General features: G+C 44.9%; 1 protein-coding gene across 1 annotated transcript in view; it reads right to left on the bottom strand.

The window, feature by feature from the left end:
* The window catches only part of LOC144510593 (cytochrome P450 3A30-like), an 88,029-nt gene that overhangs the window by 2,764 nt on the left and 63,292 nt on the right, over positions 1-21,973 (bottom strand). Inside the window, exons 8-10 of the mRNA XM_078240154.1 lie at positions 8,969-9,096; positions 4,316-4,409; positions 2,204-2,364 (exon numbers count right to left, since the gene is read on the bottom strand). Of these exons, the coding sequence (XP_078096280.1) occupies positions 2,204-2,364; positions 4,316-4,409; positions 8,969-9,096 (383 nt within the window). The remainder of the gene's footprint in view (positions 1-2,203; positions 2,365-4,315; positions 4,410-8,968; positions 9,097-21,973) is intronic.

The following is a 21,973-nucleotide window of genomic DNA, read 5'->3' as shown; positions in this document are numbered from 1 at the left end:
TCCCCCTCAGATACACTGCCCTGGAGCTCAGACATTATGGGCCCAATGGGCAGAATTTTTTACCCCGCCAACACACACAAAGCAGGTTTTCTGGTGGTGGAGGTGGCTTGACATTGGCCGTCAGTGAGATGTTGCGGTCTCACCCAAGTCAATGACCATTTGCATTGCTCGCTAGTCACCGGGGACTCACCACATGGCATTGCCTCAAATGGGATCAGAAGATCCCCTTGACGGAAAGGACAGCAAAATCCCACCTGATAAGATAATCACTAATAAATCTAATAGCAAATTCAAGAAGAACTTTTTTACCCAAAGAATGGTTAGAATGTGGAACTGGTTACCACAAGGAGTGGTTGAGGTGGAAATCTTGAAAAATCCACATGAGAGAAAGAAAGGTTGAAAAGATTAGATGAAGAAGCATGAACACCAACACAGACCTGCTGGGCTCAATAGCCCGTTTCTGTTCTGTAAATACATTAGGCAATTTGTCATGAGCACAAACCACAACAATCATTAAGTGCATTATACTCAATGATAATCAATGAGGGATATTGTAGATATTATGGACATCATGCAGATTAGGCCCAACACATCAGTAAATTGACTTACACTGCACCTCTTTGGGTCAGAGGCATTGATGCCAGAGTTACTCATGCATATTCAATTCATTTTAACCAAAACAAGGCTAGCTGATTAATATGCAGTATGGATGCTAATAAAATCCAAGCATCTCAAAATGTGCCTCTTCTTACAGGTTGCTATCAGTGATGTAGCGTTACCCAATGAGAAATTATGGGTCAGGAACATTAACCTATTCAGGCCATGAGTATGGAGCAAGTTAGAGCTGGAGGTAAAGTAAAGGAGGTGCAGGAAATAGAGAGTTATATTTTAGGAACATGTCTTAAATAATAATTGGAAAGGGAGATTTCTCTTTCTTATCCAAAGTCACAGTGGAGGTGGTAATTTATTTGAACACTAACAAAAGACAGGCTGTATTCAGGTAAACAGAAAAGAACTTGGGTTCCACTCTGGCTGTTGATGTGATGCACTGTAGTATGAACATCTGAAATTACTGATACTACTTTAGCATTGATCAAGGGCATGTACTCGTGGTCCCTTATTGTGCTTAAACCCAAATGTAACCATGCAGGGATTTACAAAGGCATATTCTTACCTATTAAGAATACCAATGACATGATGGGAAACACAGGGTGGGATTTTCTGGCCACGCTCGTCCCAAGGCTGGAAATTCCTGCCCGAGGTCAACAAACCTTTGCATGGTCCACCCCCACCTGCTACAATTCCTGTGGCGGGCGTGACGGGAAAATTTTGCTCACTATCTTCAGGGTGGTGGAGGGAGAAGGAAGAGCGCAAACATGAGAAAGAGAAAGAACAAAATAAGTATGTGGAATAAACTACTAGATTTCTAACAAGAATGTCCATTTTCCTATAGTTTAAAAGAACCTATAACAGAGCATCAGAGAACAGACTGTATATTTGCTGTCTGTAGTGCTGGGAGGTGATCAAAGAATGAAGCAGGAAGATCTAAATTGAAGCATTGTTGAGAGTGGTGGGTATGAGTGAGTTACCTTCTGGATCAGAAAAGCAGAATGAAATGAAGACGATCCACGGTGGACATCAACACCCACCATCGAATGCAATGTTAACTACAGCTCTTTCAGCATCAGCCATGCCCCAGCAGCCAGCACCTCAATCAGAAGGATGAGAGTCCATGCTTGAGCATAATAATCCAGGCAGCCCTTTAAGGAAGGGCATCTGCTACCCTTACCCAATCTGGCCTACATGAGACTCCAGACCCACAACAATGTGATGGCCTCCTAACTGCCCTCCGAAATGGTCCAGCAAGCCACTCAGCTCAAGAACAATTAGAGATGGGCAACTGCCCTTTGCTGGCGGCACCCACAACCCATGAAGGAATATAAAAGATGACAAAATGCGGTACTGAGAACTTCCAGAGGAAATGTTAAATGAAGGCCCCTCTCAGTTTGATGCAAGGCATCTCAGGGCAGCATACTGAACAGCGAGGGAGTTCTCGGGACTAAATTTACCTGCTCATTGTCACATTGCCAATTTGCGCACAGCAATCACATTTTATTTTACAGCAGTGACTACGATTGAGAAATTGGCTGTAATGAGTTTTAGGATGTCGAAATTTCTTCTTTCTCCACTCTCAGGGACTCACTTTGTTTGGAAAAGCCTCATCGATTTCCTGCTGCAGTTTCTTCTGAACATCCGGGTGCGTTGCCAGACCGTGTGCTACGTATGACAACGTATTGCTGGTAGTCTCATACCCGGCAAAGATAAAGGTCATGGCCTGTGCCAGAATCTCCTTGTCAGTCAGAGCTGCAGGAGAAATACAAGAATGTAAGAAGAAATAGGAGCAGGAGTAAATCCCATGGCCCATCAAGCCCGCTCCACCAACAATACAAATATGGCTGATCTAGGGCTCAAGCTCCATTTTCCCACTGGCCCACCATATCCCTTCATTCCCTGATATCAAAAATCTGTCCATCCCAGCCTTAAATGTATTCAATGATGGAGCTCCACAGGCTCTGGGGTAGAGAATCCCAAAGGTTCACTTTCCTTTCAGTGAAGAAATTTCTTCTCATCTCAGTCCGAAATGATTGACCCTTTATCCTGAGACTGGGCCCGAGTGTTTTAGATTGCTTGACCAGTGGAAACAATCTCTCAGCGTCCACCCTGTCAAACCCCTTCAGAATTTTATAGGTTGCAATGAGATCGCCTTTTCTTCTAAACTTCAGAGAATGTAGGCCTGATTTACTCATCATAGGACAACCCCCCTCATCTCAGGGATCAATTTAGTGAACCATCACTATAGTGTGCCCAATGCAAGTAAATTCTTTCACCAATATGGAGACCAAAACTTCAGATGCAGTCTCACCAAAACCCTATACAACTGTAGCAACATTTCTTTATTCTTGTACTCCATTCCCCTTGAAATAAAAGGGCCAACTTTCCATTTACCATCCTAATTTCTTGCTGCACCTGCACGCTAACTTTCTGCATCATTTGTACAAAGCACATCCAAAGCTCTTTGAACATTCACACTTACAGGTTTCTCACCTTTTAAAACATATTTTCCATTTTATTAAGTGAATAATTTCATATTTCCCTATGTTGTAGTCTATCTGCTATCATGTTGCCCACTCATCCTATCTGTCTATATTATTGGAACCTGTGTCCACCCCACAGCTTACCTTTCCACCTAGTTTAGTATAATTAGCTAAATTTGATACATTCCTCTCTCTTCATCTAAAATAAAATAGATTGTAAATAGCTGTGGCCCCGAGGTGATCCATGTGGCACTCTTGTTCACTGCCAACAAACTTGTAAAAACCACATTTATATGTCCACTCTGTCTTCTATCCATGCTAAAATATTGCCTATTAACCTTTTGCGTAGCACATTATCAAATGCCTTTTGAAATCCACGTGTACCACATCGACTGGTCCCCTTTATCTACACTGGTAGTTACATCCTCCAAAGAAAACTCTAGTGAATGTCAGGCAGGACTGCCCTTCAGTAAAACCATGTTGACTTGTCCTAATCATACTAATTTTCTAAGTGCATTGTTAAGACTTCCTTAATAATAGATTCCAGCTTTTTTCCAACAACTGATGTTAAGCTAATTGGCCTGTAGTTCATCATTTTCTCTCTCCCTCCTTTCTTGAAAAGCCGTGCCACATTTGCCAATCTCTAACCGGTTGGGACCATTCCAAAATGTAATGACTTTTAGAAAATTGTAGCTAGCACATCCAGTATCTCTAAACCTCACCTTACAATGCAGGTGGTCAAAATGTTGGGTTTTTCAATGCTGATATTCATTTTTAAAAACCCATGGAATCCCTACAGAAAGAGGCCATTCAGCCCATCAAGTCTGCACTGACTCTCCGAAAGAGCATCTTGCACAGGGCCTTCCCCATCTTATCTCCATAACCCCGCACAGTTACCATGGCTAATCTACCTAACCTAAACATCTTTGGACTCTGGGAGGAAACCAGAGCACCCGGAGGAAATCCATGCAGACATGGGGAGAACGTACAAACTCCGCACAGCCAAGGTGACCCAAGGCCGGAATTGAACCCGGGTCCTTGATGCTGTGAGGCAGCAGTGCTAACCACTGTGCCACCGTGCTGCTAATATTGCCAATTACTTAAAAGCACAATAATAGATAATTAAATGCCACATTAAATCATGTACAAAAATTAGTGCTAATTTCAGGAACAGAAAGAAACAAGGATGAAGTGAATGAGAAACTTTCCACTGATGATACCTTTGTCTGTTGACTTGCTGATATCATCCTGATTCTGGGAGCTGGTTTCGGACATTTGAGAATCAACCATCAGCTGCAGAAAATCCACCCGTTCCTGAGAATTCAACAAGAACCACGTGAGGACTCAGCTATGACAGCACACAAACAGGTTTCTTAGGAGGCAAGTCCCAGATCCTGCAATTCCAGAGAGGTGCAAAGGGGGAAGTAGAATGTGTTTCCTCCAGAGAGGCTGGAAGCAGAACCCACCCAGGACTCTAGACAGAGAAGAGCAGTCGAGACATGCACGCACGCACCACCTCCCAGGCCTTTGTTGTGGTGGCTGCCTGAGATTGAACTGACACAAATGCACAAGAGGGTCCATCAGCATGACGCTGTCCATGAACACCAGCTTGGCATGGAGATGGAGGACAGGAACTGGTCTGCCCTAGCAGAGCAGTGTTCAGCGCATCAGGACCAGTGCAGCACTATGGCAGGTAGCCTTTGTTGCACTCACCTTAAAGTCTCTGGGAAACAGAGGGCTGCCTTGTGCATGCCATTCTTAGCAATTGGGTTTGACGGCAATATGATTTCCTGCTGGCATGATGCAATATTGGAAGGCCTGATGGGATGGTGGTGGGGCAGCCATTCAAATGAGCACTCATGAGATGAAAATGGCATTCACGCCACCTGTTGCTGGGATGACTAACCCACCATTGGGAAAATTGCAATGTAATTTTTCTGACGTTTTGGCTCCTGCCAGATTCTCCATGCCCGCCCACCACCAAACCTGTCGTGGGCGGTTTGGAGAATTCTGCCTTGTGTCTCCATAAATATGGTATACAATTGGAATGGGATCAAAACTGAGTGGCCAGTGGGAGTCCCCATTACTCCCCGCTGCTGGTGATGGAGCAGCAGTCCTGGAACACCAGGGTTGGGATATTCCGTCCGTGCTTGCCCCAAGACTAGAAAATCCTGCCTGAGGTCAACGGACTTTTGCATGGTCTGTATCCCGCTCGCTATGATTCCCGTGGCAGGTGGGATGGAAAAATTCTGCCCCAGATCTTTCGTCTTTCACAACAGAGGAACACTCAGATAAATACAGCTACATGGCTTTGTTGTTCACTTAGTTCCATCCCAAATAGGCTTTTAAAATTATTTTTACCCACTTCTCATTTAAATGTAGTTATGGATTCGCTTTCTGGTTGGGCATTAATTTTGCCTAATCTCTCTCCCTTTGATAGTTAGAGAGCATAAATTTAAAATCATCATCTCACCAGAGAACAGTTCTTTAGCTTTACCTTCTGATGGAGTTTGTGCTTTCAAAGCTTGCATTTTTTGAAGCAGATGATAATTGAAAAGGGAAAGAAACTCAGATTGGAAACCAAAACCACTGGGAGACGGAAAATGATTGAAACCATGAGAAATGACACAGAGCCATCAGAGCTCAGATGACAATGAATGACTCCAGTGGTGCAGTACAGGTAGGCTGAAGATGACAGGGACAAATTCCAGAAGCTGAAAGTTGTCAAATATAGAGTTGCTGCAGCTGTTTTTACTACTTGAAGGCTACATCTTGGAAGTTATGAGTTCTTCATGAAGGAGATGGAGTTTTGAAGTATTTTGTGACTGGAATTGATGACGTGTATGCAGAGTGCACTGCTAAGTCAATTGGTAAGATATGTCCTGTTGTATCTATCATTTAATGTGCAGTTTATAATGAACTGCAATGTGCCTGTTTCTTCATTATTATCATCTTACTTTTGATTTTGGGTTTTCTCTGGTTCTTAAGGATATGACCTCTTCAACCTTCCCCCTTCTCATTCTTCTGTACGCAGGGCCTCTGGCCATCCTTCAGAGTGTGCCACCGGACCCAAAATCTTAAGAGTTCTGCCCCATTGCTAGCAGGTGCCTTCATAGAAACCCTACAGTGTGGAAAGAGGCCATCTGGCCCATCGAGTCTGCACCGACCACAATCCCACCCAGGCCCTACCCCCACATCTCTACATATTTTACCCGCTAATCCCTCTAACCTATGCATCTCAGGACACTAAGGGGCAATTTTTAGCATGGCCAATCAACCTAACCCGCACATCTTTGGACTGTGGGAGGAAACCGGAGCACCCAGAGGAAACCCACGCAGACACGAGGAGAATGTGCAAACTCCACACAGACAGTGACTCAAGCCGGGAATCGAACCCAGGTCCCTGGAGCTGTGAAGCAGCAGTGCTAACCACTGTGCTACCGTGCCGCCCTTGACCACAGCTGGTTACACATTTCCCCCTTGGCATCAAGAAAAATGAGGGGCAGGACATGGAGACCACACCTTCTTCATAACGTCTAACTATGGATGACAGAAATCCAGTTGCTCATTTATCCTTTGCTCCCTGCTCTTCTGCTCCACACCCACCCCTCATGCCATAGCTAGAAGGACAACAACCAGCTGTACTGCCCGAGGCTGTCCGCTCTCCCCACCGCCTGTCTCTCAATGTCCAACTCCTCTACATTATTTAAACTCATTTTGAGGTAATTCCCTGTGGAGACAATGGCTCCCTACTCTCTACCTGCCTCTCTTCACCTGGTCTGCCTCAGACATTGCATGAGAGAAAATTTCAACAATCCCCTGTGAATGAGCTTCTCCAGCCTGGGTGTAACATACCTGGTGCCAGCCCAGCAGCACGCCAACTTGTTTCTTTAAGCCCTGTCCATCTCTGTTCTTCCCCCACCCTCTGCAGGACCTGAAAATTTAGCCCTTGACCTTCAATCAATTTAACCAACTTTACTCTGAAGGCAAAATGTTCAACATGAGAAAGAAACTCCTGCTTCTGTCCTGCACAGTCACTGAATCAAACTTTCCAAATGTAAATGTAGCCTTGTAATGAACAACATCTTGTTAATTCATCTGTAAGAGTATTTTTGCCTCATAATAGTCAATATTGTCTCTCAACCAAATAAAGTCTGGTTTACTTCACTGAAATGCCCAGAGCAAAGTCCAAACAATGTCAAAGAGGTTACATCTTACAGCAAATTTGGAAAGCATTTTGAATGAGTGAGGCCTTCACTTAAATACAATTTAACAGTAAGATTTCAGATTCAAACTGAACAAGAGAAAGAGATCAGACAGTCTGTTTTCACTCAGACCAAGGTTACTGATATATTCACCTCCTCTCCCTCCCAGTTCCCTCATTGGATCTATTCACAGGAAATCCAAGAATATTTTATTACTGCTGGGTCCCCATTCCCTAACCCATTCCCGGGATGAGTGGCTTGTCTTCTGAGGAGAGGTTGAACAGGTTAGACCTATACCCACTGGAGTTTAGAAGAATGAGAGGTGATCTTATCCAAACAATATCGATGGTTCTTGAAAGGGTTGCTGTTTCCTCTTGTGGGGGAAGACAATAACTTGAGAACTTTAAGAATAAGAAGTCTCCCTAAACACAAAGATAAAAAGCATTATCTCTTCTCTCATTGGTGTGTGGAATTCTCTTCCCCAGAAGGTTGTGGAGTCTCGGGCCGGAATTCTCAGGCCGTTCACACTAACAAGATTCTTTGGAGAATTGCGTCCTGGATCTTTAAATTTATTCAAGGTGTAGTTAAATAGATTTTTATTAGGCAAGGGAGCAAGGGTTTCTGGAGGTGGTAGACAGGAAGGTGGAGCTGAAACCACAAACAGATCAACCATAATCTTATTGAATGACGAAGCAGACTCGCAGGGCCAAATGGCCTACTCTTGCTTCTAAGTCCTATGTTCCTATAAAGAAAATACACAACGTAAAATAACACGGGGTAGAATTTATGCAGATAATTGTTCTCTAGCTGTAACCTTGGCAGAAGCCTGAGAGAAAGGGCAGAAGAAGTCATTGTCCCTGCCATTTCCACTTTCCAGTGGGAGATTGGAGAAAATCAGCAGTAATCCCAGGCCAGTGACTGTAGAGCTGTCTGCAACCAGATTGAACACAAACTGTACCCTACCTGCTAAACATCAGTATTTGATTTGATTTATTATTGTCACATGTATTAGTATACAGTGAAAAGTATTGTTTCTTGCACACTATACAGACAAAGCATACCGTACATAGAGAAATAAAGGAAAGAGTGCTGAATATAGTGTTACAGTCATAGCTAGGATGTGGAGAAAGATCAACTTAATGTGAGGTAGGTCCATTCAAAAGTATCTCTTTGGGGAGGCGATGGCCTAGTGGTATTATCGTTAAGACTATTAATCCAGAAACTCAGCTAATGTTCTGGGGACCTGGGTTCGAATCCCACCACAGCAGATGGTGGAATTTGAATTCAATTTTTAAAAATCTGGAATTAAGAATCTATTGATGACCATGAAACCATTGTCGATTGTCGGAAAAACCCATCTGGTTCACATACGTCCTATAGGGAAAGGAAATCTGCCGTTCTTAACTGGTCTGGCCTATATGTGCCTTCAGAGCCACAGCAATGTGGTTGACTGTCAACTACCCCCTGAAAAAAGGCAAGTATGAATGGGCAATAAATGCTGGACAGCCAGCGACACCCATGAATAAAAACTCAGGTACCTTGTCTTCTAATTCTAACAATATTGTAGCAACCAGCTACAAGAATAAGGCAGAAAAAGTTGGTCAGTGATGAGGGAGGGAGAGAGAAAGGTATAGGAACCCAAATCATTTCAGTTAGTTTAACACTCACAGTGTGCACATTCTTTTGTCTCTTTGCCTTCAAACTCCTTAAAAAGTTCATGAAAAATTCATTCACATCTCTGGGGAAGAAGCTGAATCCAAGCTTTGTCAGAAGTGGAATAACGGCAGGAATAGCCACTGCAATGAAAAAAACAACAATCAGATAGGAAGTAATAGTAGCCCTGCACATGGATAATAATATGAGTGTCACTAGCCAGTGCAGCATGTCCATTTCAATTGCCCTTCAGATGGTGGACCACTTTCTTGAACCGCAGCAGTCCATCTGGTGTATGTACAGCCACAGCGTTGTTAAAGAAGGAGCTCTAGGATTTTGATCCCTGGACAGTGAAGGAGCGCCAATTAAGTTCCACTTAGTCAGGATTGAATGTGGCTTGGAAGGGAACTCGCAGGTGATGATGTTGGCAAGTGCCTGCTGCCATTCTCCTGCTAGGTGCTAAGGATTGCAGGTTTAGACGTGCTGTAGGAAACAGTCAAATTGCATCCAGTAAAATCCTAGAAACAGCGATGGAATAAAGACAACAAACTAGTTCAGTGATACTGTTTGAGAAAGAACTTTTCACATTTGGAATATTGAGTGCAGTTCTGGTCACCTCACTATAAGAAGGATGTGGAACCATTGGAGAGAGTGCAAAGGAGATTTACCAGGATGCTGCCTGGTTTGGAGGGTAGGTCTTATGAGGAAAGGTTGAGGGAGCTAGGGCTTTTCTCTTTAGAGCGGAGGAGGATGAGAGGCGACTTAATAGAGGCTTCTAAGATGATGAGGGGGATAGATAGAGTGGACGTTCAGAGACTATTTCCTCAGGTGAATATAGCTGTTACTAGGGGGCATAAATATAAGGTTCATGGTGGGAGATATAGGAGGGATGTCCGAGGTAGGTTCTTTACTCAGAGAGTGGTTGGGGTGTGGAATGGACTGCCTGCTGTGGTAGTGGAGTCGGATACTTTAGGAACTTTCAAGCGGTTATTAGATAGGCACATGGAGCACACCAGAATGATAGGGAGTGGGATAGCTTGATCTTGGTTTCGGACAAAGCTCGGCACAACATCGAGGGCCGAAGGGCCTGCACTGTGCTGTACTGTTCTATGTTCTAACTTTATTGTTCTTCAAAATCACCATGAGATCCTTTACACTCACATGAAAGGGCATAAGGGATCTTGATTCAATGTTTCAACAGAGAGATGACACCTCATAGTGCAGTGCAGGGTTTCCCTGTACTGAAAGAATTGGGGTTAGTGCAGTGCAGGGTACCCCTGTATTATACTGAAACAGTCTGGGTTAGTGCAGTGCGGGGTTCCCCTGTACTGTGCTGAAACAGTCTGGGTTAGTGCAGTGCAGTGTTCCCCTGTACTGTACTGAAACAGTCTGGGTTAGTGCAGTGCAGTGTTCCCCTGTACTGTGCTGAAACAGTCTGGGTTAGTGCAGTGCAGTGTTCCCCTGTACTGTGCTGAAACAGTCTGGGTTAGTGCAGTGCAGTGTTTCCCTGTACTGTGCTGAAACAGTCTGGGTTAGTGCAGTGCAGTGTTCTCCTGTACTGATACAGTCTGGGTTAGTGCAGGGTTTCCCTGTACTGAAACAGTCTGGGTTAGTGCAGTGCAGTGTTCCCCTGTACTGATACAGTCTGGGTTAGTGCAGTGCAGGGTTCCCCTGTACTGAAACAGTCTGGGTTAGTGCAGTGCAGTGTTTCCCTGTGCTGAAACAGTCTGGGTTAGTGCAGTGCAGTGTTTCCCTGTACTGTGCTGAAACAGTCTGGGTTAGTGCAGTGCGGGGTTCCCCTGTACTGATACAGTCTGGGTTAGTGCAGTGCAGGGTTCCCCTATACTGTGCTGAAACAGTCTGGGTTAGTGCAGTGCAGTGTTTCCCTGTACTGTGCTGAAACAGTCTGGGTTAGTGCAGTGCAGTGTTCTCCTGTACTGATACAGTCTGGGTTAGTGCAGTGTTCTCCTGTACTGATACAGTCTGGGTTAGTGCAGTGCAGGGTTCCCCTGTACTGTGCTGAAACAGTCTGGGTTAGTGCAGTGCAGGGTTCTCCTGTACTGAAACAGTCTGGGTTAGTGCAGTGCAGGGTTCTCCTGTACTGATACAGTCTGGGTTAGTGCAGTGCAGGGTTCTCCTGTACTGAAACAGTCTGGGTTAGTGCAGTGCAGTGTTTCCCTGTACTGTACTGAAACAGTCTGGGTTAGTGCAGTGCAGTGTTTCCCTGTACTGTGCTGAAACAGTCTGGGTTAGTGCAGTGCGGGGTTCCCCTGTACTGTGCTGAAACAGTCTGGGTTAGTGCAGTGCAGGGTTCTCCTGTACTGAAACAGTCTGGGTTAGTGCAGTGCAGGGTTCTCCTGTACTGATACAGTCTGGGTTAGTGCAGTGCAGGGTTCTCCTGTACTGAAACAGTCTGGGTTAGTGCAGTGCAGGGTTCTCCTGTACTGAAACAGTCTGGGTTAGTGCAGTGCAGGGTTCTCCTGTACTGAAACAGTCCGGGTTAGTGCAGTGCAGGGTTTCCTTGTACTGAAACAGTCCAGGTTAGTGCAGTGCAGGGTTCCCTTATACTGAAACAGTCTGGGTTACTGCAGTGCAGGGTTTCCTTGTGTTGAAACAGTCTGGGTTAGTGCAGTGCGGGGTTCCCCTATACTGTACTGAAACAGTCCGGGTTAGTGCAGTGCAGGGTTCCCTTATACTGAAACAGTCCGGGTTACTGCAGTGCAGTGTTTCCCTGTACTGAAACAGTCTGGGTCAGTGCAGTGTGAGGTTCCCCTATACTGTGCTGAAAAAGTTTGCGTTGCTGCAGTGCAGGGTCCCCCTATACTGAAACAGTCTGGGTTAGTGCAGTGTTCCCCTGTACTGTGCAGAAACAGTCCGGGTTAGTGCAGTGTTTCCCTATACTGTGCTGAAACAGTCTGGGTTAATGCAGTGTTTCCCTGTACTGTACTGAAACAGTCTGGGTTAATGCAGTGTTTCCCTATACTGTACTGAAACAGTCCGGGTTAGTGCAGTGTTTCCCTATACTGTGCTGAAACAGTCTGGGTTAATGCAGTGTTTCCCTGTACTGTACTGAAACAGTCTGGGTTAATGCAGTGTTTCCCTATACTGTGCTGAAACAGTCTGGGTTAATGCAGTGTTTCCCTGTACTGTGCTGAAACAGTCTGGGTTAATGCAGTGTTTCCCTGTACTGTACTGAAACAGTCTGGGTTAGTGCAGTGTTTCCCTGTACTGTACTGAAACAGTCTGGGTTAGTGCAGTGTTTCCCTGTACTGTACTGAAACAGTCTGGGTTAATGCAGTGTTTCCCTGTACTGTGCTGAAACAGTCTGGGTTAGTGCAGTGTTTCCCTGTACTGTACTGAAACAGTCTGGGTTAGTGCAGTGTTTCCCTGTACTGTACTGAAACAGTCTGGGTTAATGCAGTGTTTCCCTGTACTGTGCTGAAACAGTCTGGGTTAGTGCAGTGTTTCCCTGTACTGTACTGAAACAGTCTGGGTTAGTGCAGTGTTTCCCTGTACTGTACTGAAACAGTCTGGGTTAATGCAGTGTTTCCCTGTACTGTGCTGAAACAGTCTGGGTTAGTGCAGTGTTTCCCTATACTGTACTGAAACAGTCCGGGTTAGTGCAGTGTTTCCCTATACTGTGCTGAAACAGTCTGGGTTAATGCAGTGTTTCCCTATACTGTACTGAAACAGTCTGGGTTAGTGCAGTGTTTCCCTATACTGTACTGAAACAGTCTGGGTTAGTGCAGTGTTTCCCTATACTGTACTGAAACAGTCTGGGTTAGTGCAGTGTTTCCCTATACTGTACTGAAACAGTCTGGGTTAGTGCAGTGTTTCCCTATACTGTACTGAAACAGTCTGGGTTAGTGCAGTGTTTCTCTATACTGTACTGAAACAGTCTGGGTTAGTGCAGTGTTTCCCTGTACTGTACTGAAACAGTCTGGGTTAATGCAGTGTTTCCCTGTACTGTACTGAAACAGTCTGGGTTAATGCAGTGTTTCCCTATACTGTGCTGAAACAGTCTGGGTTAATGCAGTGTTTCCCTATACTGTACTGAAACAGTCTGGGTTAGTGCAGTGTTTCCCTATACTGTACTGAAACAGTCTGGGTTAGTGCAGTGTTTCCCTATACTGTACTGAAACAGTCTGGGTTAGTGCAGTGTTTCCCTATACTGTACTGAAAGAGTCTGGGTTAGTGCAGTGTTTCTCTATACTGTACTGAAACAGTCTGGGTTAGTGCAGTGTTTCTCTATACTGTACTGAAACAGTCTGGGTTAGTGCAGTGTTTCCCTATACTGTACTGAAACAGTCTGGGTTAGTGCAGTGTTTCCCTATACTGTACTGAAGCAGTCTGGGTTAGTGCAGTGTTTCCCTATACTGTACTGAAACAGTCTGGGTTAGTGCAGTGTTTCCCTATACTGTACTGAAACAGTCTGGGTTAGTGCAGTGTTTCTCTATACTGTACTGAAGCAGTCTGGGTTAGTGCAGTGTTTCCCTATACTGTACTGAAACAGTCTGGGTTAGTGCAGTGTTTCTCTATACTGTACTGAAACAGTCTGGGTTAGTGCAGTGTTTCCCTATACTGTACTGAAACAGTCTGGGTTAGTGCAGTGTTTCCCTATACTGTACTGAAGCAGTCTGGGTTAGTGCAGTGTTTCCCTATACTGTACTGAAACAGTCTGGGTTAGTGCAGTGTTTCCCTATACTGTACTGAAGCAGTCTGGGTTAGTGCAGTGTTTCTCTATACTGTACTGAAACAGTCTGGGTTAGTGCAGTGTTTCCCTATACTGTACTGAAACAGTCTGGGTTAGTGCAGTGTTTCTCTATACTGTACTGAAACAGTCTGGGTTAGTGCAGTGTTTCCCTATACTGTACTGAAACAGTCTGGGTTAGTGCAGTGTTTCCCTATACTGTACTGAAGCAGTCTGGGTTAGTGCAGTGTTTCCCTATACTGTACTGAAACAGTCTGGGTTAGTGCAGTGTTTCCCTATACTGTACTGAAGCAGTCTGGGTTAGTGCAGTGTTTCTCTATACTGTACTGAAACAGTCTGGGTTAGTGCAGTGTTCCCTGTACTGTACTGAAACAGTCTGGGTTAGTGCAGTGTTTCCCTGTACTGTACTGAAACAGTCTGGGTTAGTGCAGTGTTCCCTGTACTGTACTGAAACAGTCTGGGTTAGTGCAGTGTTCCCTGTACTGTACTGAAACAGACTGGGTTAATGCAGTGTTTCCCTATACCGTACTGAAACAGTCTGGGTTAGTGCAGTGTTCCCCTGTACCGTACTGAAACAGTCTGGGTTAGTGCAGGGTTCCCCTATACTGTACTGAAACAGTCTGGGTTAGTGCAGTGTTTCCCTATACCGTACTGAAACAGTCTGGGTTAGTGCAGTGTTTCCCTGTACTGTACTGAAACAGTCTGGGTTAGTGCAGTGTTTCCCTGTACTGTACTGAAACAGTCTGGGTTAATGCAGTGTTTCCCTGTACTGTACTGAAACAGTCTGGGTTAGTGCAGTGTTTCCCTATACTGTACTGAAACAGTCTGGGTTAGTGCAGTGTTCCCCTATACCGTACTGAAACAGTCTGGGTTAGTGCAGTGTTTCCCTGTACTGTACTGAAACAGTCTGGGTTAATGCAGTGTTTCCCTGTACTGTACTGAAACAGTCTGGGTTAGTGCAGTGTTCCCCTATACCGTACTGAAACAGTCTGGGTTAGTGCAGTGTTTCCCTGTACTGTACTGAAACAGTCTGGGTTAATGCAGTGTTTCCCTGTACTGTACTGAAACAGTCTGGGTTAGTGCAGTGTTTCCCTGTACTGAAACAGTCTGGGTTAGTGCAGTGTTTCCCTGTACTGTACTGAAACAGTCTGGGTTAATGCAGTGTTTCCCTATACTGTACTGAAACAGTCTGGGTTAGTGCAGTGTTTCCCTGTACTGAAACAGTCTGGGTTAGTGCAGTGTTTCCCTGTACTGTACTGAAACAGTCTGGGTTAGTGCAGTGTTTCCCTATACTGTACTGAAACAGTCTGGGTTAGTGCAGTGTTTCCCTATACTGTACTGAAACAGTCTGGGTTAGTGCAGTGTTTCCCTGTACTGTACTGAAACAGTCTGGGTTAGTGCAGTGTTTCCCTGTACTGTACTGAAACAGTCTGGGTTAGTGCAGTGTTTCCCTGTACTGTACTGAAACAGTCTGGGTTAGTGCAGTGTTTCTCTATACTGTACTGAAACAGTCTGGGTTAGTGCAGTGTTCCCCTGTACTGTACTGAAACAGTCTGGGTTAGTGCAGTGTTTCCCTGTACTGTACTGAAACAGTCTGGGTTAGTGCAGTGTTTCCCTGTACTGTACTGAAACAGTCTGGGTTAGTGCAGTGTTTCCCTGTACTGAAACAGTCTGGGTTAGTGCAGTGTTTCCCTGTACTGTACTGAAACAGTCTGGGTTAGTGCAGTGTTTCCCTATACTGTACTGAAACAGTCTGGGTTAGTGCAGTGTTTCCCTATACTGTACTGAAACAGTCTGGGTTAGTGCAGTGTTTCTCTATACTGTACTGAAACAGTCTGGGTTAGTGCAGTGTTTCCCTGTACTGTACTGAAACAGTCTGGGTTAATGCAGTGTTTCCCTGTACTGTACTGAAACAGTCTGGGTTAATGCAGTGTTTCCCTATACTGTGCTGAAACAGTCTGGGTTAATGCAGTGTTTCCCTATACTGTACTGAAACAGTCTGGGTTAGTGCAGTGTTTCCCTATACTGTACTGAAACAGTCTGGGTTAGTGCAGTGTTTCCCTATACTGTACTGAAACAGTCTGGGTTAGTGCAGTGTTTCCCTATACTGTACTGAAACAGTCTGGGTTAGTGCAGTGTTTCTCTATACTGTACTGAAACAGTCTGGGTTAGTGCAGTGTTTCTCTATACTGTACTGAAACAGTCTGGGTTAGTGCAGTGTTTCCCTATACTGTACTGAAACAGTCTGGGTTAGTGCAGTGTTTCCCTATACTGTACTGAAGCAGTCTGGGTTAGTGCAGTGTTTCCCTATACTGTACTGAAACAGTCTGGGTTAGTGCAGTGTTTCCCTATACTGTACTGAAACAGTCTGGGTTAGTGCAGTGTTTCTCTATACTGTACTGAAGCAGTCTGGGTTAGTGCAGTGTTTCCCTATACTGTACTGAAACAGTCTGGGTTAGTGCAGTGTTTCTCTATACTGTACTGAAACAGTCTGGGTTAGTGCAGTGTTTCCCTATACTGTACTGAAACAGTCTGGGTTAGTGCAGTGTTTCCCTATACTGTACTGAAGCAGTCTGGGTTAGTGCAGTGTTTCTCTATACTGTACTGAAACAGTCTGGGTTAGTGCAGTGTTTCCCTATACTGTACTGAAACAGTCTGGGTTAGTGCAGTGTTTCTCTATACTGTACTGAAACAGTCTGGGTTAGTGCAGTGTTTCCCTATACTGTACTGAAACAGTCTGGGTTAGTGCAGTGTTTCCCTATACTGTACTGAAGCAGTCTGGGTTAGTGCAGTGTTTCCCTATACTGTACTGAAACAGTCTGGGTTAGTGCAGTGTTTCCCTATACTGTACTGAAGCAGTCTGGGTTAGTGCAGTGTTTCTCTATACTGTACTGAAACAGTCTGGGTTAGTGCAGTGTTCCCTGTACTGTACTGAAACAGTCTGGGTTAGTGCAGTGTTTCCCTGTACTGTACTGAAACAGTCTGGGTTAGTGCAGTGTTCCCTGTACTGTACTGAAACAGTCTGGGTTAGTGCAGTGTTCCCTGTACTGTACTGAAACAGACTGGGTTAATGCAGTGTTTCCCTATACCGTACTGAAACAGTCTGGGTTAGTGCAGTGTTCCCCTGTACCGTACTGAAACAGTCTGGGTTAGTGCAGGGTTCCCCTATACTGTACTGAAACAGTCTGGGTTAGTGCAGTGTTTCCCTATACCGTACTGAAACAGTCTGGGTTAGTGCAGTGTTTCCCTGTACTGTACTGAAACAGTCTGGGTTAGTGCAGTGTTTCCCTGTACTGTACTGAAACAGTCTGGGTTAATGCAGTGTTTCCCTGTACTGTACTGAAACAGTCTGGGTTAGTGCAGTGTTTCCCTATACTGTACTGAAACAGTCTGGGTTAGTGCAGTGTTCCCCTATACCGTACTGAAACAGTCTGGGTTAGTGCAGTGTTTCCCTGTACTGTACTGAAACAGTCTGGGTTAATGCAGTGTTTCCCTGTACTGTACTGAAACAGTCTGGGTTAGTGCAGTGTTCCCCTATACCGTACTGAAACAGTCTGGGTTAGTGCAGTGTTTCCCTGTACTGTACTGAAACAGTCTGGGTTAATGCAGTGTTTCCCTGTACTGTACTGAAACAGTCTGGGTTAATGCAGTGTTTCCCTGTACTGTACTGAAACAGTCTGGGTTAGTGCAGTGTTTCCCTATACTGTACTGAAACAGTCTGGGTTAGTGCAGTGTTTCCCTGTACTGTACTGAAACAGTCTGGGTTAGTGCAGTGTTTCCCTGTACTGTACTGAAACAGTCTGGGTTAGTGCAGTGTTTCCCTGTACTGAAACAGTCTGGGTTAGTGCAGTGTTTCCCTGTACTGTACTGAAACAGTCTGGGTTAATGCAGTGTTTCCCTGTACTGTACTGAAACAGTCTGGGTTAGTGCAGTGTTTCCCTGTACTGTACTGAAGCAGTCTGGGTTAGTGCAGTGTTTCCCTATACTGTACTGAAACAGTCTGGGTTAGTGCAGTGTTTCTCTATACTGTACTGAAACAGTCTGGGTTAGTGCAGTGTTTCCCTGTACTGTACTGAAACAGTCTGGGTTAGTGCAGTGTTTCCCTGTACTGTACTGAAACAGTCTGGGTTAGTGCAGTGTTCCCCTATACTGTGCTGAAACAGTCTGGGTTAGTGCAGTGTTTCCCTGTACTGTACTGAAACAGTCTGGGTTAGTGCAGTGTTTCTCTATACTGTACTGAAACAGTCTGGGTTAGTGCAGTGTTCCCTGTACTGTACTGAAACAGTCTGGGTTAGTGCAGTGTTTCCCTGTACTGTACTGAAACAGTCTGGGTTAGTGCAGTGTTTCTCTATACTGTACTGAAACAGTCTGGGTTAGTGCAGTGTTCCCTGTACTGTACTGAAACAGTCTGGGTTAGTGCAGTGTTTCCCTGTACTGTGCTGAAACAGTCTGGGTTAATGCAGTGTTTCCCTATACCGTACTGAAATAGTCTGGGTTAGTGCAGTGTTCCCCTGTACTGAAACAGTCTGGGTTAGTGCAGTGTTTCCCTGTACTGTACTGAAACAGTCTGGGTTAGTGCAGTGTTTCCCTGTACTGAAACAGTCTGGGTTAGTGCAGTGTTTCCCTGTACTGTACTGAAACAGTCTGGGTTAGTGCAGGGTTCCTCTATACTGTACTGAAACAGTCTGGGTTAGTGCAGTGTTCCTCTATACTGTACTGAAACAGTCTGGGTTAATGCAGTGTTTCCCTATACTGTGCTGAAACAGTCTGGGTTAATGCAGTGTTTCCCTGTACTGTGCTGAAACAGTCTGGGTTAATGCAGTGTTTCCCTGTACTGTACTGAAACAGTCTGGGTTAGTGCAGTGTTTCCCTGTACTGTACTGAAACAGTCTGGGTTAGTGCAGTGTTTCCCTGTACTGTACTGAAACAGTCTGGGTTAATGCAGTGTTTCCCTGTACTGTGCTGAAACAGTCTGGGTTAGTGCAGTGTTTCCCTATACTGTACTGAAACAGTCCGGGTTAGTGCAGTGTTTCCCTATACTGTGCTGAAACAGTCTGGGTTAATGCAGTGTTTCCCTATACTGTACTGAAACAGTCTGGGTTAGTGCAGTGTTTCCCTATACTGTACTGAAACAGTCTGGGTTAGTGCAGTGTTTCCCTATACTGTACTGAAACAGTCTGGGTTAGTGCAGTGTTTCCCTATACTGTACTGAAACAGTCTGGGTTAGTGCAGTGTTTCCCTATACTGTACTGAAACAGTCTGGGTTAGTGCAGTGTTTCTCTATACTGTACTGAAACAGTCTGGGTTAGTGCAGTGTTTCCCTGTACTGTACTGAAACAGTCTGGGTTAATGCAGTGTTTCCCTGTACTGTACTGAAACAGTCTGGGTTAATGCAGTGTTTCCCTATACTGTGCTGAAACAGTCTGGGTTAATGCAGTGTTTCCCTATACTGTACTGAAACAGTCTGGGTTAGTGCAGTGTTTCCCTATACTGTACTGAAACAGTCTGGGTTAGTGCAGTGTTTCCCTATACTGTACTGAAACAGTCTGGGTTAGTGCAGTGTTTCCCTATACTGTACTGAAACAGTCTGGGTTAGTGCAGTGTTTCTCTATACTGTACTGAAACAGTCTGGGTTAGTGCAGTGTTTCTCTATACTGTACTGAAACAGTCTGGGTTAGTGCAGTGTTTCCCTATACTGTACTGAAACAGTCTGGGTTAGTGCAGTGTTTCCCTATACTGTACTGAAGCAGTCTGGGTTAGTGCAGTGTTTCCCTATACTGTACTGAAACAGTCTGGGTTAGTGCAGTGTTTCCCTATACTGTACTGAAACAGTCTGGGTTAGTGCAGTGTTTCTCTATACTGTACTGAAGCAGTCTGGGTTAGTGCAGTGTTTCCCTATACTGTACTGAAACAGTCTGGGTTAGTGCAGTGTTTCTCTATACTGTACTGAAACAGTCTGGGTTAGTGCAGTGTTTCCCTATACTGTACTGAAACAGTCTGGGTTAGTGCAGTGTTTCCCTATACTGTACTGAAGCAGTCTGGGTTAGTGCAGTGTTTCCCTATACTGTACTGAAACAGTCTGGGTTAGTGCAGTGTTTCCCTATACTGTACTGAAGCAGTCTGGGTTAGTGCAGTGTTTCTCTATACTGTACTGAAACAGTCTGGGTTAGTGCAGTGTTTCCCTATACTGTACTGAAACAGTCTGGGTTAGTGCAGTGTTTCTCTATACTGTACTGAAACAGTCTGGGTTAGTGCAGTGTTTCCCTATACTGTACTGAAACAGTCTGGGTTAGTGCAGTGTTTCCCTATACTGTACTGAAGCAGTCTGGGTTAGTGCAGTGTTTCCCTATACTGTACTGAAACAGTCTGGGTTAGTGCAGTGTTTCCCTATACTGTACTGAAGCAGTCTGGGTTAGTGCAGTGTTTCTCTATACTGTACTGAAACAGTCTGGGTTAGTGCAGTGTTCCCTGTACTGTACTGAAACAGTCTGGGTTAGTGCAGTGTTTCCCTGTACTGTACTGAAACAGTCTGGGTTAGTGCAGTGTTCCCTGTACTGTACTGAAACAGTCTGGGTTAGTGCAGTGTTCCCTGTACTGTACTGAAACAGACTGGGTTAATGCAGTGTTTCCCTATACCGTACTGAAACAGTCTGGGTTAGTGCAGTGTTCCCCTGTACCGTACTGAAACAGTCTGGGTTAGTGCAGGGTTCCCCTATACTGTACTGAAACAGTCTGGGTTAGTGCAGTGTTTCCCTATACCGTACTGAAACAGTCTGGGTTAGTGCAGTGTTTCCCTGTACTGTACTGAAACAGTCTGGGTTAGTGCAGTGTTTCCCTGTACTGTACTGAAACAGTCTGGGTTAATGCAGTGTTTCCCTGTACTGTACTGAAACAGTCTGGGTTAGTGCAGTGTTTCCCTATACTGTACTGAAACAGTCTGGGTTAGTGCAGTGTTCCCCTATACCGTACTGAAACAGTCTGGGTTAGTGCAGTGTTTCCCTGTACTGTACTGAAACAGTCTGGGTTAATGCAGTGTTTCCCTGTACTGTACTGAAACAGTCTGGGTTAGTGCAGTGTTCCCCTATACCGTACTGAAACAGTCTGGGTTAGTGCAGTGTTTCCCTGTACTGTACTGAAACAGTCTGGGTTAATGCAGTGTTTCCCTGTACTGTACTGAAACAGTCTGGGTTAGTGCAGTGTTTCCCTGTACTGAAACAGTCTGGGTTAGTGCAGTGTTTCCCTGTACTGTACTGAAACAGTCTGGGTTAATGCAGTGTTTCCCTGTACTGTACTGAAACAGTCTGGGTTAGTGCAGTGTTTCCCTGTACTGTACTGAAACAGTCTGGGTTAGTGCAGTGTTTCCCTGTACTGTACTGAAACAGTCTGGGTTAGTGCAGTGTTTCCCTGTACTGAAACAGTCTGGGTTAGTGCAGTGTTTCCCTGTACTGTACTGAAACAGTCTGGGTTAGTGCAGTGTTTCCCTATACTGTACTGAAACAGTCTGGGTTAGTGCAGTGTTTCCCTATACTGTACTGAAACAGTCTGGGTTAGTGCAGTGTTTCTCTATACTGTACTGAAACAGTCTGGGTTAGTGCAGTGTTTCCCTGTACTGTACTGAAACAGTCTGGGTTAATGCAGTGTTTCCCTGTACTGTACTGAAACAAACTGGGTTAATGCAGTGTTTCCCTATACTGTGCTGAAACAGTCTGGGTTAATGTAGTGTTTCCCTATACTGTACTGAAACAGTCTGGGTTAGTGCAGTGTTTCCCTATACTGTACTGAAACAGTCTGGGTTAGTGCAGTGTTTCCCTATACTGTACTGAAACAGTCTGGGTTAGTGCAGTGTTTCCCTATACTGTACTGAAACAGTCTGGGTTAGTGCAGTGTTTCTCTATACTGTACTGAAACAGTCTGGGTTAGTGCAGTGTTTCTCTATACTGTACTGAAACAGTCTGGGTTAGTGCAGTGTTTCCCTATACTGTACTGAAACAGTCTGGGTTAGTGCAGTGTTTCCCTATACTGTACTGAAGCAGTCTGGGTTAGTGCAGTGTTTCCCTATACTGTACTGAAACAGTCTGGGTTAGTGCAGTGTTTCCCTATACTGTACTGAAACAGTCTGGGTTAGTGCAGTGTTTCTCTATACTGTACTGAAGCAGTCTGGGTTAGTGCAGTGTTTCCCTATACTGTACTGAAACAGTCTGGGTTAGTGCAGTGTTTCTCTATACTGTACTGAAACAGTCTGGGTTAGTGCAGTGTTTCCCTATACTGTACTGAAACAGTCTGGGTTAGTGCAGTGTTTCCCTATACTG

The sequence above is a fragment of the Mustelus asterias genome, chromosome 23 (genome assembly GCF_964213995.1).
Source record: "Mustelus asterias chromosome 23, sMusAst1.hap1.1, whole genome shotgun sequence".
Lineage (NCBI taxonomy): Eukaryota > Metazoa > Chordata > Chondrichthyes > Carcharhiniformes > Triakidae > Mustelus > Mustelus asterias.
This window is presented reverse-complemented; position numbering and strand designations above follow the sequence as displayed.